We start from the raw sequence: 17,463 nt of genomic DNA, 5'->3' as shown, positions 1-17,463 counted from the left end.
GATTGTGGGAAATGGCATTTAAGCACAGTCTGATGAGTAATAATGTAAGCTCCTAGTATTACAGTACTGTATCATTATTGGATGATGAAATGTTTGTCATATCAGCATCTAGTATGATCCCATTCAAATGATATGTTTATCATTTACCCTTGTTTTAGGCATGTCATTTATATTCAGAAAACTCCTATGATGATATTCTAAGAAAATGAACCATTATTACCTAAAGTGGTCCTGTAATGTGTAACAATATATAAAATGTAGTAATTTATATACACTGAGTAAACTGTCATTGTAAGTTAAGATGCATGTTTTAACATCACATTTTGGAAGTACTGCCTCCTCTGAAGATTGAGAATGACATGTAAGTAGTTGTTTAGTAGTAAACTAGCAAATTATCAGCTTTGTTTGGTTATTAAGATGTATATGAAATGCAGAACAGTTTAGGATAAAGTATTGTGATTTGTATTAAACAGGTTATTAGATCTATTTGCATTTGAAATATATTGCTTAGAAGCAAATTAACTTCTATAGCTTGATTCATAATAGATAATGTTGCTCAATTGAAATAAAGTCCATATTTGATAGTTTAGCAATATTTTAATAGAAAGTTGAAAATTATTATTGAAAGGACATCTGATTTAGTGTTTTTTTTCCCTTGTGTGCATGGAATTTTTCATCATTCTTTGTTTGATGATCCATGCTTTCATGCTAGTCTGTCCCCTTGGCATATTGGGATTATTTAAAATAAAAATATATTAACACATCGTAATATATGTTATCGGAACCATTCAAAACATCTACTTGTATAATGCAGGAATCTGAACATTCTTCCCTTGATAATGTGACAAGCCATTAAAGTGCTGTTATCATTAAGAAGTTAAACTGGGAACTATCTACCTGTAATTTAAGAACATTATTATGTACCTTGCCATGTGGGCATGAGATAATTAACAGAGTTAAGTCTTTGTAACTTCATTTGCATTCAATCTTTTCTGTCTTTATCTTTCCCATTTTATTTAGATTGTAGCCTCCTTGGGCACTTTTTAAAAAATCTGTGGAGTTATAATGGTATACAATTGGAGGTGCTGTATAAATAAACCATATAGTGCAAGATAGTACATTAGAACTGAAATCAGCCCTCAACAAACTCATTGGCTAATTTAGGACCAATTGCTCTTTTGAAGTATTTTTGAAAATACAACCATATTATTTCATTTCAACAGCTTGGAAGTAAGTTGAGAACTATTTTTAAGATGAGTTAATTTAAGAATAATATTTAAATTGCTTGAAAAAGGGCCATTCATATATGTACAGTTTTAAAATTATCAATATTCAAAATAATATCAAATTACTGTTAAGCTTGAGGTAATACATACAACCACAGACCACGCTTTGTCTGTTTAGTGTTGAAAGAGTAACTAACGGTTTTACTAAGGTTTTGTATACCGTGCGAGTTGCAACATTTTCTCAACATTTTTAAAGCAGAAGGAAGAAGCATTAGGTGAAATATTTTGAGAATGCAAATATCCAAAATCTGTATTACAAAAAAATATCAGTAATTCTTTACCAGTAATTGTTATTTACCTTTTGTCTTTATAATTGTTATATTTAATAATATAGCAATAGCAGTTAGACTTATATACCGCTTCATAGGGCTTTCAGCCCTCTCTAAGCGGTTTACAGAGTCAGCATATTGCCCCCAACAACAATCTGGGTCCTCATTTTACCCACCTCGGAAGGATGGAAGGCTGAGTCAACCCTGAGCCGGTGAGATTTGAACAGCCGAACTGCAGAACTGCAGTCAGCTGAAGTAGCCTGCAGTGCTGCATTTAACCACTGCGCCACCTTGGCTCCTAATAGTTTTACTTTATCGGTATTCTTTATTATTATTAGCCATTCTGGCATTTTAGTGGAAAGGTTAAAACTAATTATGATTCTGTTGAGGCTTTAACAAGAAGCAATGTTTTCAGATGACTGTTGAGGCTAAACACAATGGGAATAAGGAAGAATTGTTACCTGTTTCTGTTTTTATACATCTGTTAACCCATATGGCAGAAACCATCCAGGTCTTCCAAAGGGCCCATCTCACTTAGTGAATATGGTTAATGTTGAGGGATGAGTTGTAGTTCAATAACATCTGGCAGGCGACATGTTTTCTAATGCTGGGACAGAAGATCCATTGGATGCCTCTCCATTCTTTTATTTTTTAGGAACATGTTTTGCAAGCAAATTAGCAGAACCTGTTAGGTTTGAACTAAAAGGGGAAAAGGTGCTTTAGACCAGTATTTCTCAACCTCAACAACTTTCAAGAGATGAGAACTTCTTGTCTGGGAAGTTCTAGGCACCCAGGTAGAACACATCAGCAGCTCCTTCAATCAAATATATGTTTTCAAAGGATTTCAGTGAAGTTTTGGAGGGCAGCTGCATGCTGCATGTTGAGAGAAGATACATAAACACCCAGAAAGCCCTGGAGCCCACTTTGCTCTTTATATACAAAGTGCTGCATAGCCTTACTATAGCTATTGTACCACATGTACTAAAATATCCATAATTTCTTCCATGAAGTAGGGAAAAATGAGTGCACGTGATTTATAGCATATATCAATCAATTTTCAAACATCTGCTATTCCTATATTTAATATTGTAAATTAGTGCTTGTCTTATCATGAGTTAGCAATATAAACTCTAATTTGAGATTGCTAATTTGAGATATAAAAGTGGCATAGATTTAATGAGTTGAGTTTAGAATTGGGGGGGAAAAAATCTTCAGCAAGCAGAATTTCAGAAAAATTGTATAGCCTCCAACTATTCCACTTCAGGTAGTAGGATAAAACAATTTGGAGAACCGCTATAAACTCCCAAAAAGTAGACTGCTGGACATTAGATGCTATCTAAACAATACCTTTTTGATAAGTCGGATTTAAAAAAACAAAGTTGGAATGAGGCCATACTGACAATTAAAGCCAGTTCCCTGCTTAGTCAAGGAATCCAAATTAAATATCCCCCACAGATAGTTGTTGCCGTCTGCTTGAACTATCCAACCAAGGGGAGCAGCGTAATTGATTTGCGTACTTGGAATTGATTTAATGGTTGAACTTCTCCTGTCTAGAAAGTTTCTAATATTCCATTGGAATCTGTTTTCCTATTTCTATCATTATTCTGTGCCTAGCACTCTACAGTAAAATGCTCTCCTATTCTCCTTCAGTTTTCTCTTCAGAAAGCTAAACATTCCTAGTTCCTTCAGTGCATTTTCATAGGACTAAAATCTGATTATCATAGTTCTGATTATTGCCGTTCCAGTTTTGTTATAATGCTTGAAATGGGGATTGATCATGCAAACTAAATTGAAACTGTCCTATTCCCTAATTTGGAATCTACACTTACGTTGATGCAATCTAACATTGTAGTGAGCAATAACCAGTTGTTGGCTGTGACAGTTGCATTTGTCAGCTGGTTAACACATTTGGTGTGGTAAGAACGTTTGGTCTTGTTGAGGGGAAATGGTGCTGAACCTCTGAAGAACTTCAAAAGCTGCTATTTCTTGCCAAAATGATTCTTTTCAAATCCTTTGAACTGATCTAGAGACTGTGTCTATTGTGGGGTTTGTTTTTTGGGGTCTGTTATCAATGTCTTTTTTAGCAAGTATAGGCTTACTTTAAAGGGCTGTAAAAAGAAGTGTTTTTTTTTTCTTTTAACTGGTCTTAATTGGAATTGAAGGTGAAAAACAGTGTTACATTTTTTTTCTCTTCTGGGATTATTTAGAAAAAAATATTCCTAGTGCTATTTGGTGATGTTTTTATTCTTTTATTTTCATTTTGTTTTGTGAGCATTTTATTATAAGAATTTTTGATTTACACCACTTTGTGTTTTTTCTTTTGAACAGATATCATTAGTATTATAATTGGCTATAAATGCTATATTTGATGATGCCCATTATGTATTTTCCTAGTATTGGATAAGATACATGAAAGTTAGTGAACTCCTAATAGAACATTCCCAAGGCATCCAATCTATAGAGAATATTAATGAAATAATATTAATGAAAAATGCCATCAATATATCTCCTTTATCGCCTTTAAGGATAAGAGATAAGCAAGCATTGAGTAAGCTAAAAGACATTGACACGTTGTATTGTGCAGCTTTGGGAGTGATCGTAGTGCCAACTGTGTGCGTCACATGGCATTTGGGCAGTCCTAGAATCAAATCAGATAAAGAGAAGTAATTGTTAATGCATACAAACATGATGATCAACAATGTTCTAGTACCAGCAAAGATGCTGCTTTTAAAGATTTTAATTCAACTGTATTGGACAACTTAGCATAAAATGAGTTAACATCTGTGATAATTAGAATTATTTTTTATAGAGATGATGAATGGAAAGTATTTTTTTTCCACAAAATCTGGTAACCTGGAATTTTGAGATGAGATTCATAAAACCATATATATAACCCTGTGCCAATAATATCAGATTCAAAAACAGTGGAGTATCCAGAGTTGCCTGACTGTACTGGGTAGTAGTGGATTGTTCTCTAGCAACTGTCCAAGGGATTCATTCTGTGTGGATAGGATAATATAAAACTTTTCTAAGTTTAAAAACTATTTTATTTTATTCCAGGATTTTTGTCAACTTCTTACTCTAGCCCATGGTTACAGGAACCTTCCAAATACTTTATAGACCATCCTGGTTAGATTTTTTAAAAAAATCATACAAGATATGTATTTGTTGCCAATTGTGTGGGCTTCTCAGGTTCAGTGGGTCTTAAATGGTCCTCCATTATCTTGTTGAGAGTCAAACTTGATGGGTTGGCAAGAGGAAAAAAAAGGACCAAACAAAATAAGCAATTTTGTAAGAGAGATGAGGATGGAGCCAAATTCATGCTTTTAATTTAAATGATGAATTATGGGTTTTTAATCATCAAAGTTTCCTTGATAATTTTGTCTATTACTTTGACTTTCAATGGGCTTCTCAATCTGGAAACAGATCCAGTCCTTCAGTGATTTTCCAAACAGAGAGTTTCTTTGGTGTAGTGGTTAAGGTGTTAGGATAGACTATGTGAGTTGGCTGCGTGATTCTGACCAGTCACTTGCTCTCAGCCCAGCCCACCTCACTGGGTTGTTGGAGGAAAAAGATAGGAGGCAGGGGCATTAGGTATGTATGCTGCCTTGAGCTGACCAAAGATCTAATCAAATAAATGTAGAAATGTTCCCCTTTTAACTGCATAGCTTGATGTAGTAGTCTTTCTCAGCAATTACTGTATTTTTCAGACTATAAGACGCACCGGTGTATAAAATGCACCATGATTTCAAAGAGGTAAGAAAAAATGTTTTGTCCTCCCCGGCCCCTAGGAGCACTCTGCAGGCTTCAGCAGGGCTGGGGGAAGGCAAAAAGTCCTCCATTTTTGTGAAAAATGGCCCATTTTCCACAAAAATAGGATGCAGGGGCGGGGCTTCAGGAAGCCAAAAATGGCTGTATTCGGTGTATAAGACGCACCAACATTTCCATGTTCTTTGGGGGGGAAAGTGTGTCTTATACGCCAGAAAATACTGTACTTTTAAATACTGTTTATTTTTCTCATTTAAAGAGTGAAAACTGGCATTTCAGTTATTTTGGTCAATACTAAGCTATAAACTGGCTGTGTTTCAGCAAGTGATTATGGTGATATAAGTTCTGTATTTCTAATAGTTGCATAAGTATGCCTGAGAAAAGCTGCATCTGCAAATCTTTGTACCTTTAACTTTTCAGGTGCACTTTTTCTTAACCTTGGCTGCCAAACTGTATTAAACAAAAATTCTATCTTCATCACAACTGCCAAAAATATAGACAGCTTTGCCCTTCCTTGGAAGCCAGTAACTCTGTTCATTTTGCCAAGAAGAAATATAGATTAGTATATTTCACTTTAAAAAAAAAGAACGCATTGATTAAATGTCATTGACTATGGCAGAAGTAATTGTATTAGGTACATGTAATTCATTCTCCAATAATAAAATGAATACTGTTCTATGTATCTTAGATCTGTTTGCTTCATCCAGTTTTCATTTCCCACTTTTTCAGATAGTCTGTTCCATTTCATTCTCCAGGGCTTACCATATTTTTTGGAATATACAACGCATCGGAGTATAAAACTCCAATGGCATCAAGGTTTTGAAGAGACAAATTTTTAAAAAAGTAGGTAGGTAGGTAGATAGATAGAGGGAGAGAAAGAGAGAAATACAGTAGGTAGGTAGGTAGAGAGAGTAGGTAGGTAGGTAAATAGGTAGATAAAGGGATAGAGGAGTAGAGATAATTAGATAGATAGATAGATAGATAGATAGATAGATAGATAGATAGATAGATAGATAGAGTAGGTAGGTAGAGGGATAGAGAGACAGAGAAATACAGTAGGGAGGGAGGGAGAGAGAGTAGGTAGGTAGGTAAGTAGATAGATAAAGGGATAGAGGAGTAGAGCTAAATAGATAGATGATAGATAGATAGATAGATAGAGAGAGAGAGAGAGAGAGAGAGAGAGAGAGAGAGAAATACAGTAGGTAGGTAGGGAGAGAGAGTAGGTAGGTAGGTAGAGGGATAGAGAGAGAGAAATACAGTAGGGAGGGAGGGAGGGAGAGAGAGTAGGTAGGTAGAGGGAGAGAGAGAGAAATAGAAAGAGAGAGAGAGAGATGCAGTAGGTAGGTAGGGAGATGTTTCCGGGTGTATTTATCCATGTGCTGGGGAAGGAAATCGCTGACAAACCTTAAGACTTTGTTTCTGCTGGCGCAACACTTGATCAACGTAATTCTCATCAGTTAAAGAGCTTTCGGAAAGGAAAAAGTTTTTGCACTCTGAAAATCTCCGAAAAATGGCCCGTTTTTCACAAAAATCAGCCCGTTTTTCGCGAAAACCGGCCCGCTTTTTTTCAAATAAACGGCACAAATAGCCTTGGGATGGGGGCTTGCAGGGGGCTTCTGGGGAGGTGGGGGGGCAAAAAAGAGCAAAAAACAGCCCATTTTTTGCAAAAATGGGCATGTTTTTTGTCAAAAAAATTGCATACATAGCCTCTGGAGGCTTATAGAGTGCTGCCAGCGGCGGGGGGAACGGCCCATTTTTTGCTCATTTCTGCCCTTCCCAGCCTTCAGAAGCTCTCTGAAAGCCTTCATAAGGCTATGCACAGCCATTTTGGTGAAGGGACAAGGCTTTGGGAGGCAAAAATGCTGTATTCGATGTATAAGACGCACCCAGATTTTCAGCCTCTTTTTTGAGGAAAAAAGGTTTGTCTTATACTTCGAAAAATACGGTGATTCGTGAGAGAGAAATAATGCCTTAGTTGACCCCAATATAATTGACAATACTTTTTAAAATAGGGAATGTCCTGGTCTTCAATGAATCTATTGTATTATCAATTATCCCATTTCACAGTTTTTTGTATAGGTTAATGAATGTATATTATGTCATTGTTAAATGAAAGGCTTTTTGATTCTTTTAAAATGACCTTTGTTCATTTTAGGCTGTTAAGAGCCAGAAAGATTCCAGAAAAAGATCCTTTGTGTAAATGACTTTTGATCTCGTGAGAGACATGTGGAAGCACTATGCAATTCATGATTCATGATACAGGTTAGGCTGTGATGGCAAATTGGAACTGGGATTTGATAAGCAATGTAATTGTAAAGTGTGATGTCACATGATCACATTGCTTAGACTTGGCAATCCCCACTTGTGTTGTTCAGCTAAGACCTCCTCAAAATTCTCGCCAGCTTTCAACAAAGTTTGTGAGGAAGCTGACAGTCAGTTCTCAGGTAGCTCACAAGCAGGCTGTTGGGTAGGTGAGTGGTGGTTGCCAGGGTGCGAAGGGTGCTGGCATGGCTGGCATGGTGTGTGTACAGCAGGTTGGGGGTGGCTGCTGATGAGTGGGGGAATGTGCATGAGTGGCCAAGGGGCACAGCATAGTGTGGCCAGGGGTTTCTGCTGCCGGATGTGCAAGAGTGTGAGAACAGTGATTGTAGTGCACATAAGGGCAGCTGGGCTGGGAATAACTTCTGTCAAGTGCATGAAAGTATACTCATGGCCACTGAGATGTGGTGCAATGTGGTGAAGGCAAGGGTGACTGCAGCTACATGTACAAAGGTGCACCATGATGCATGGGTGAGCATGATGAGGCTGGGGGTGGCTACTGCCTGGTCAAAGAGAATGCAGGTGGTGCCACAGGAGGGAGGTGCCATGTTGCCTTAGCCAGGCTTCTTGGAGAAAAAAAACTGCTGGAGTGTGTGTGACTTACTAGGAAGCATATTGTAACACTTTATGTCGCCTTCCCCATGAACTTTGGTTGAGGGAAGCCAACAGGGAAGGTTGCAAATGCAATCAGGTAAATGTGATAAATGTAGGTACTGCAACCATTGTAATTGTGAGCTGGGTGCCAAGTGCCCCAGCATGCAATCATGTAACCTCGAGAGTGCTGAAAGAACTGGAAGTTTGAGGACTGATTATAAGTACCACTGGTTCAGCACTGGTTACTGAATGGGTCTTTACTTTACTCACCTCGGAAGGATGGATGAGTCAACCTTGAGCCTGCTGAGATTTGAACTGCCAAATTTCAGTCAGCCAGCAGTCAGCAGAAGTAGCCTGCAGTATTGTACTCTAACCACTGCGCCACCACATCTCAATAGTTGGGATTATGCATCTCTTCACTTTGTCCTCAATTAGATGAACCTGCTATAGTTAGGCAAACAGCCAAATATGTATACTGGGGCTCAGGTTTTTACTGCTCACAAGTAGTGAGATAACAAACTGTTTATAAACAGTTTTAACCATAGTTTCGTGTTCTGGTTCCTTCAGGACAGAGAAAGTCTGAATTATATGTGGGTCCAGAAGGTTTAATAAGCAAGCTATGGAGTTTAATAATTTATTCTATAATAGCCTTATACCAAAATACAGGTAGAAAGTATGCTTCTGGCTTACTTTTCTTTGCCTGATTTAATCGTACCATTTAATGTGATGTCTTTCTGGATATCCTTCCTGGGATGAGAATTGGAAGGAATTTGCTTCAATGATGCTATTCCTATTTGGCTGGTGGGCTGTAGAAGATGGTGATAGATTTCTTTGGCATATATTCTGCAGACGTTTCAGTGTGCCAGATGTTAAATTATGGATGAGTTAAGCTTCTGCATGAAAGAAGTAATAAGAGGATAAAAAAACAATAGTTTGAAATCCAGTTTAAATGATAAGAGTTGATAATGGATAGTACTTTTTAAATTGTTCTCTTTGGGGATTCTGTCCCCATAAAAGATAAAGTGTGCAATTCAAGAGATGTTTCTTGAACAAGTCTGGTCAGCATTGTTAGTAACTCAGCTGAGCCTGGTGTGTCTGATCAAGCCCATTCTTGCTTATAGAGAATGCAACCAAAGATACCATGCTCCAGCAATCTCTTGATTTGCCTGCCTTCAAAGAGCTTTTTAAAAAGTTCCTAGTGCATAATTTTCATGTTCTTACATAACTTTGTTGCTTATCATCCATTTCCAAGATTCAGCTGAACTGCTGGCATTTATCTTTAAAAGTGGTACATGCTTTGAAACCAGGCTACCAAAAAACACTCTACATGTGCATTATGACTGTCATTGGAAATAATGTTTATATCTGTCATGAGATATTGCAGCTGCAATGATCCCGTTGTATAATCTTTAAGGAAAGTTTGACTAGTGTCTACCTTTTCTTCTTTTGCTGTGCCAAAGTCGCATCTCCCCTTTTTAAACATTTCCCATTTTTTAAATTAATGTGTGAAATACTTGCAAATTATGACCTGAATCATATATTCTATTTTCTCTGCCTTGCCCCCCACTTTCATTCGAAATCCTTAACACAATTCTTATCTGTTCACTATCTTTATTATACAACGTGAATTGTAGGAGGACAAATGATTCATTACCCAGTGGGAAAATGAACTTTGTTCTCACTGTTGATGTCTCACTGGCTAATAGTCATGGTAGTTATACATTAGTATCACAGGCAGTACACTGTATTTCTCAATACTTACTGCTGGGAAGAAGAACAGAAAGATATTGCTATAATTATGCCATGTTATGGGCTTTCCACTGAGTAGACAATGTGAATTTAAGAGGCCTTTGCATTAGATGAAATTTGGAGCTCCATCCATTCTGGTTTTTGTGAGATTCCACATACACATACATGGCAGGGATTGGGGGAGCGGGGAAGAGAGAGAAGAAAGAAAAAGTATTAACATATTTGCCCCTTTCCAGCTGATTTTGAAATCATAGTGGCATAGAAGACTTTCCCAATTTTATTTACCGTATATACTCGAGTATAGGCCGACCCGAATATAAGCCGAGGCACCTAATTTTACCACAAAAAACTGGAAAAGTTATTGACTCGAGTATAAGCCTAGGGTGGGAAATGCAGCAGCTACCGGTAAATTTCAAAAATAAAAATAGATACCAATAATGTTTTTGAATATTTATTTCAAAGAAAAACAGTAAACTAGCGGTGTATTCAATGAAATACTTCACTCACCTCATGATGCTGATGTCCCGCTGTGATGATGATGTCCCGTGCAGCCGCGGGAGCGATGTCCCGCCTCCTATGACACACGGCACAGTGATTCCTATCATTGGATCACTGTACCAGAGGAGGTGGGACATCGCTATGTGGCTGCTTGCCATAACAAGGAGGAGGTGGGACATCGTTGCAGAGCGGCAGGAGGGGGAGGAAGGGGAATCGTAAGACAGCCCTGCATTACATTAGAACGTGAGGAGGGGGGATGGTGCGGTGCGCGCTGCGCGGCAAACTGACACAGAGGGAGGGGAAACTCACAGGGGCACTGGGCCATTCACGAGTGTCACCCAGCGGCATGGCCCCGCCCCTTTTTCTCCTCCATTTTGGGCAAATTTTTCACTGACTCGAGTATAAGCCGAGGCGGCTTTTTTCAGCCCAAAAAGTGGGCTGAAAAACTAGGCTTATACTCGAGTATATACAGTATTTATTTTTTGGAACTGCCTATTATTTTATACCCATGACAGCAAAATTGTGAGATGGTTTTGACTAAGAGAGAATGGCTGACCTGTAAACCAGGTGACACTTCAGTTGTCTTCTGACTTTACTGTTTTCTTTCTTTTTCACCCATTTTAATTACTTCTGTCCAATTCTAAACTTTTAACTATAGGCTATAGGCACAAGAATAAATTGCTAAAGGCACAAGAGTAAATTGGAGTAGGGACAGTTACTAAGCTGTCTATTTGCCTGTCATACATTGGGAGTGAATCTTTTTCTTTCTGCCTTGCTTAATTTAGACTTACCATACCTGGGCTGCAGCAATCCAGGTGATTACTAAGATAGTAGCAGAGTTAACTTTTTATATTTCTTAGTTGCCTTCATGTAGTTATTTGGATGGATTGCTGAAACCCACATAGGATAACCCTCTCTTCATCTGAATACCCAAGAAACAGCAGGGATTGTGGCCTCACTCTGCATTTATGTCTTTTGAAATGCAGGAGGAGCCAGACTTCCTATTTGCTCTTCCAATTACAAAGAAAGAAGGAAGGAAAAGGAACATAGACTTATTTCTCTTATCCTAAGATTAAAAGAGAGTCTCATGCCTCTGTCTTGTATTTCTACTTTCAAGCATAATTTGAAGTTATGATTACCGTTCATCCCCCTCTGTGCATTGTCCTATTTTGCATAAAAAAGTTTTACTCCTAATCCTGATTGAGGGTTTATTTGGCAAATATGTGAGGGCTGGCTGTGTTCCAGCAACAGAATGGAAATAAATCTGTTAACATATGGCTGATGTTAATCCTTCAAGGTAGACTAAGATTAGGAAATCAATCTCATGTAAGCCTATACTGCACTATTTTTATTGTAAAGTTATGGCAACGGAATCCTGAAATGTCCTCCCCTCCCTCCCTTTATCTTCATGTGAATCAGGGAAGAGCCTGTCTGTAACATTTACACATACTACATTCCTGCCCAGGACTCATGTTTCCTTTATCTAACCATTGCCTTGGTAGCAGCTCTTCCTGCCCTTCAAGGCAAGTCTGTCAAAAAGGCCATTTTCTCTGTCTTCTGCCATTCAGGAAACCATACAATATTGAACTGCTACTGAGAACTTCTCCAGTATTTCCATCCTTGCTAGAATTCGTGTATTCGTGTTTTTCACCAATATTGGAAATAAATATTTAATATCCCACATGAAAATTTGGAATAGCAAATACATAAATAAATAGATTAATTAGGCCTTTTCATTTGCTATTGGTGTTGCAAATATACAGGGTGGGGCATAACCTTTTCCTAGGGGGTCACAGCAACACTTGTAATAACAACACAAATAATTCATACACCATTCGAAAGCCCATCAAAAACTGAGTTTATTGACACGATTTAATAGTCAGTATCACCACCATTAGCCCTTCGAACAGCATTCAAACGAGGTGGATAAGAACACAACAAATCTTCAAACAGTTCCGTTCGATTTTCCAGATTTTTCAACACAGTTTCCAAATTCATTCTCAAAGTTTCAACCGAATATCGATTTTGACCTTGCTCCTGAATCATCAGAGCTTCCACTTCATCCTTAATTATGGCCCCAATGTTCTCTGCCGGATTGAGATCTGGCGAATTTCCCGGCCAGACGTCATTGCCCCAAAATTCGACATTGTTTTCCTTTAACAATTGCTGAGTCGCATTTGCACGCATGCAAGGAGCTTTGTCATGAAGAAAGACAGCCTCACCAACCACCAAGACATTGTCTGGATCACTGAGAAATGGAATGACATTCTCCAATAAAATTTTCTCACGGAAATAACTGCCATCCCAGGATTCCCCTTTATCCTTCAAAACCCAATGCAGTTTCTTGGCTGTGAAAATGACGAAAATCCCGATGCAAGTCGGATTGCGAACAATTTGTTGATATCGTTCATGTTTGGCGATGTCGTCGACGTCTTTAGCCCAAATTCGATCGTTCTGGAAATTCGGTTTTCGAATGGCATAAACGAAGAATTCGTCAGATGGCGCCAAATGAAGAAAATCTTCCTCGGTCCATTCAGACAACCAATCGCACAACCAAAGCCGATCTTGAACGTGTGTTTGAGTTTTCAATGGTTTGCAAATGACGTGGAATGGCTTCAAACCTTCTCGTTCTCGATATCGGCCGATTGTCCTTTGATCAACTCGTTTTCCACGAATTTGAAGGATTTCTTGGGCCACTTTTCGGTTTCCTTTTCGTTGTTTGCGACTGCCAGTTGCAATGATGGCTTTGCTTTCTTGGGACAGTTGCAGAGGACGCCCTTCTCCAAATTTTGTGAAACATTCTTGGGCTGTTTTGTTCCAATTATCAGTAACCCAATCCGGATGACGTTTCAATTTGTTTGCAATCCATTTTCGATTGATAAACGTCGCTCCAGCATCGCGAGCCTCTCGAAAGGCAATGCATTTTATTCTGTCAATGATCCTTTGTTCTTCCGAATCGAATTTTCCAGCCATTCTTAAAGCAAATTTAACATTTAATAGCTCATTCAATTCAGTTTTTTATGGGCTTTAAAATGAGGTGTCGCGGAAGTTGTAAACTGCTGTCGATCTTGCTGTGACCCCCTAGGAAAAGGTTATGCCCCGCCCTGTAGTTAGTTTTTGTTTTAAAATACTATCCTTTGTTAGTATCATTAACCATTTTTGAGCGGGGTTTTATACCATGAAGTAGAAGAATGTTAGCTGACAACAAGGGAAGGATATTGGAGAGAACACCATGGCAGATTATGAAAGGATTGGATATAAATGGAAAGCAGTTTTAAATGGATAGTAAAGAAGTTTCAGATCTGTGTAAAAGTGTAGCAATGCTTCACTTAATGTTGTAGGTGAGTGGGTAGCAACACAAATCCTTGGTGAAGGACAGAAAACTTTAGCTGCAGCTTTGTCTGTTCAAATGGTCGCATAAGGACAATGAAAGAATGTGTAAGTGATGAGGACAGCTCTTTGGCTGAGGAACAAGCCCTGCCTCACATTTATAAATACTTGGAAGCACCCTGGAAGCCTCATCTTGAAAGTATCAGTGAGTGAGAAAAGGACGAGACTGACAGGTGTTGAGAGCTGGAGATAAAACAGATGAGTCAGCAAGAATGAATACAGACAGTAGCTGGTGTGGAAGTTGTCTATAGCATTGCAACAAATGTCAACTGCAGGATGGAAAAAAGAAATTGAGTTGGAAGGAATTCATTTTGCAAGTGGTTTTTAAAATCAAGGTCCAGGAGTGAGAGAAGCCTGGGAAGAGAATGCAGGAGGTTGGGAAGTCTTGCTTGTTTAGCAAGACTTCCAAGGGTATAAGATTTGTGGTACATAATCCTAGTAGTTTTTAAAACAGGATTATTGTAAATTGATAAACTGACCATGATCATCTCCTTGGTCCGTGATGGCATGCAGCACCCTCTCTGTGGGCATGCGAGCCATTGCCCCAGTTCAGCTCCGCCATGCATGTACGCACACCTCCTGCCTATGTGTGGGTGGGAAACAACCTAGTTTGCAGAGGTGTGCTGCACATTGTAGCCAGTTTCAGTGTGATATGTTTGTAAGCAGTGGGATTCAAATAATTTAACAACGGGTTCTCTGCTGTAATGATCAGTTGGGTCAGCATGGCTCGGTGGTCATGTGACTGGGTGGGCGTGCCAACTCAACGTCACTCACATTGATGGCCTTAACCCATGATGGCGAACCTATGGCATGTGTGTCCGAAGTGACATGTGGAGCCATGTTGCCTGGCACATGCGGTGTCGCCTATTCCTCATCTGGGTTTCTGGCATGCACATGCACACAACGATCAGCTGGTCTTTGTTGGTGCAGCGGGCTGGAAACCGGTAGAGCTGGTCTTCCATTTTCCAACATGAGCATGCACGACCAGCTGATTGGTGCATGCATGGCAGTAACCAGAAGACTTGCTGGCTGGTGAGCCTGTGCATGCCCGAAACCAGAAATACATTTTCTGGCGCATGCATGCTCCCTGGGCAGCTCCTCTTCCTGGTCGTGGCCAGATGAGCTTGCGTGCGTGATTGAAGCGCGTGTGCGAAGTGCTACCTTTTCAGCACTCAATGCCACATGCATGCGCGCTTCCTTTTCGGCACCAAGTGTTGAAAAGATTCGCCATCATTGGCCTTAGTTGTTACAATGTAATAAAGGTTAATGGGAGAGGCAGTTTCTCTAAGCAGGGCAATAAATATTAGGCTAGAAACAACAGCATAATGTTTCCTTCCTGCCTTCCTTACAGGATTAGTCCTGTAAAGTGTAAAAAAAAGACTTTTTTCCAACAACAGGTTCTCCAAACTGTTTAAAAAGTTAACAACCAGTTCTCCTGAATAGGTGCAAATCCCACCACTGGTTGTAAGGATCTTATAGAGATTGACGTAGGCGAGACCAGTGCAGAATATTATGGTGGAGTCACATATTGGCGCTGGGAAAAGCAGGGAAAAGTACAGTGCATAATACTGGAAATTGCTCAGTGGTATCTTGTTTTATTTCAGATAAGATGGAGAACTACTTTATTGCAACAATGTGTTTTGCTGCTGACCTATGTTGTAATTATATTGGAAGCAGTGCCAATAGATGTAGACAAGACAAAAGTACAGGAGGAAGAAAAAGACAGTGGAAAAGTAGATAATCCGGTAAGTCATTTCATTAAATCAAATATGGTTTTCTTAATAGTGGCTTTTACAACAATGCAATATTTCAGACTAGAATGTAATACATTACCGGTGGTTAGATCCTCTGTGGCATGCAGAGTAGCTGCATCTAGATATTTCCCTATTGGGTTCTGAAAATATTAGAGCCAAAGAAAGACAAGACAAAAAAAAGTTAAATAAAAGCAAAGTGAGCGTCAGCGCTCCAAGTATCATGTAGAATTAAATCAGAGTCCAAGGCAAAACAATCCTTAAAGTTCCAATTTAATAAATCAGACATCTTAGCACATGTGGAATCCCAATTCTGGAAGTTACATCAGATTCCCACCCAGTTGAAAGTTCATGATCTTGTCCCCACACCCACAAATCCATCACATGGTCCAATCTTCTTCTTTCACTCTGGCAACTCCACCCAGCTGCTTCTGGTCAGGTGCAGAGGTGCAGAGACAAAAGATGACCTTGGGTTTCTAGAAAAGAATGACAACAACACATTCCACAATTCTACTCCTTTCTATTTCCCCCTCCCAACTACTACACTAATGAAACAGCATAGTGAAATAAGAGAGAGGGTGGCCGGCCAAAGATCCTAAAAGGGATATAGCTGCAGGCCTGACAGTGAGGTTTAAAACATTGTCCTAGGCTATAAGATTATTTCTCAACAAGTGTACTTGATTATTGCCAGGTTGGTCCAGTGGATTAAGACACCAAGCTAGAAAGAAGGAGACTATAAGCTCAATTCCCACCTTAGCCATGAAAGGCCAGCTGGATGACTTTGGGCCAGTTACTCCCTCTCAGCCTGACTCATCTCGCAGAGTTGTGTTGTTGTGGGGAGTATGAGAAAGAAGGTGTATTGGATGCATTTTCCAGAATGGGAGGAGGGAATGGTCACACGTGGGTTTTATCACAGCCTGATTGGTCCAAGGCTGAGAGGAAATCTATAAATACCGGTGCCTGTCCATTGCTAGCCCAGATTCTCTCTCAGCCTGGTCCAAGCTGTAGAGTAGTTGGATAGGTTCTGTTTGTTTTCTCCTTTTGGGTGAGTTCTATTCAATCTGATTCCTATTTGGCTAATTGGGCACTTTAAATTCAAATTCTAAATTGATCTGCTGCGGCCCCAAGGGACAGATCTCTGCCTCGGGCGGCTGGGGGAGGGCCCAGTGGGGCACTAGTCTCCCCCCCGCAGGCCAGGAACCTTTGCCCGTCCCCGGGTGCGGGGGTGCGGTTCCATTCAAACTGCTTCGTTCAAACTACTTGAAGGGGCTGTTTTTTTGCAGCATTCAAACTGCTTCGTTCAAACTACTTGAAGAGGCTGTGTTTTTGCAGCAGGAAAGTGAAAGTGAAACTTTAAGCCTCGAGGCTCCAGCTTGCAGATCGCTCCGGAGGGGGCCCCTCGCTGCAGGCTTCCTTTGTTTGTGTTGCCGGGGAGACAGAGCAGGGGGGGAGAGCGGCTCTCCCTGCTCAATTTAAAGTGAAGCCGGCTAGAAGCCTGGCTGGGCTGCTGGTGATTATTTCCAGCCCTTTTCTCCCGCGCACGGAGTTCCGGTGGCCATTTTGGAGGCTGCCACGTGCGTGAGGCCTTGCCTTATTGACGGGCCTAGTGCGGCCTAGTGAGAGGCCTTGAGCCTAGGTCTCCCCACAGGCTTCAGGCCCTGGTCTCAGGTGGGACTTTGGAGGCCGATTCCTGCTCCTTTCGTCAGACACGTGAGTGGGGCATGGACGAGGGAGCGGAGATTCCCCAGGGGCAAGGGGCAGGCCCTACTGGGAGTGAGGAGGCCTTGGATCGGGAGGTGGGGAGGGGGGCTCCCCCTCAGAGATCCCTTTCTTCAAGGC

At 40.1% G+C, this 17,463-nt stretch overlaps 1 protein-coding gene across 1 annotated transcript in view; it reads left to right on the top strand.

Annotated features, from left to right (window-relative positions):
• The window catches only part of NUCB2 (nucleobindin 2), a 45,897-nt gene that overhangs the window by 875 nt on the left and 27,559 nt on the right, over positions 1 to 17,463 (top strand). The window contains exon 2 of the mRNA XM_032222572.1: positions 15,478 to 15,618. Within this exon, the coding sequence (XP_032078463.1) occupies positions 15,478 to 15,618 (141 nt within the window). The remainder of the gene's footprint in view (positions 1 to 15,477; positions 15,619 to 17,463) is intronic.

Source organism: Thamnophis elegans, chromosome 1 (genome assembly GCF_009769535.1).
Source record: "Thamnophis elegans isolate rThaEle1 chromosome 1, rThaEle1.pri, whole genome shotgun sequence".
Lineage (NCBI taxonomy): Eukaryota > Metazoa > Chordata > Lepidosauria > Squamata > Colubridae > Thamnophis > Thamnophis elegans.
This window is presented reverse-complemented; position numbering and strand designations above follow the sequence as displayed.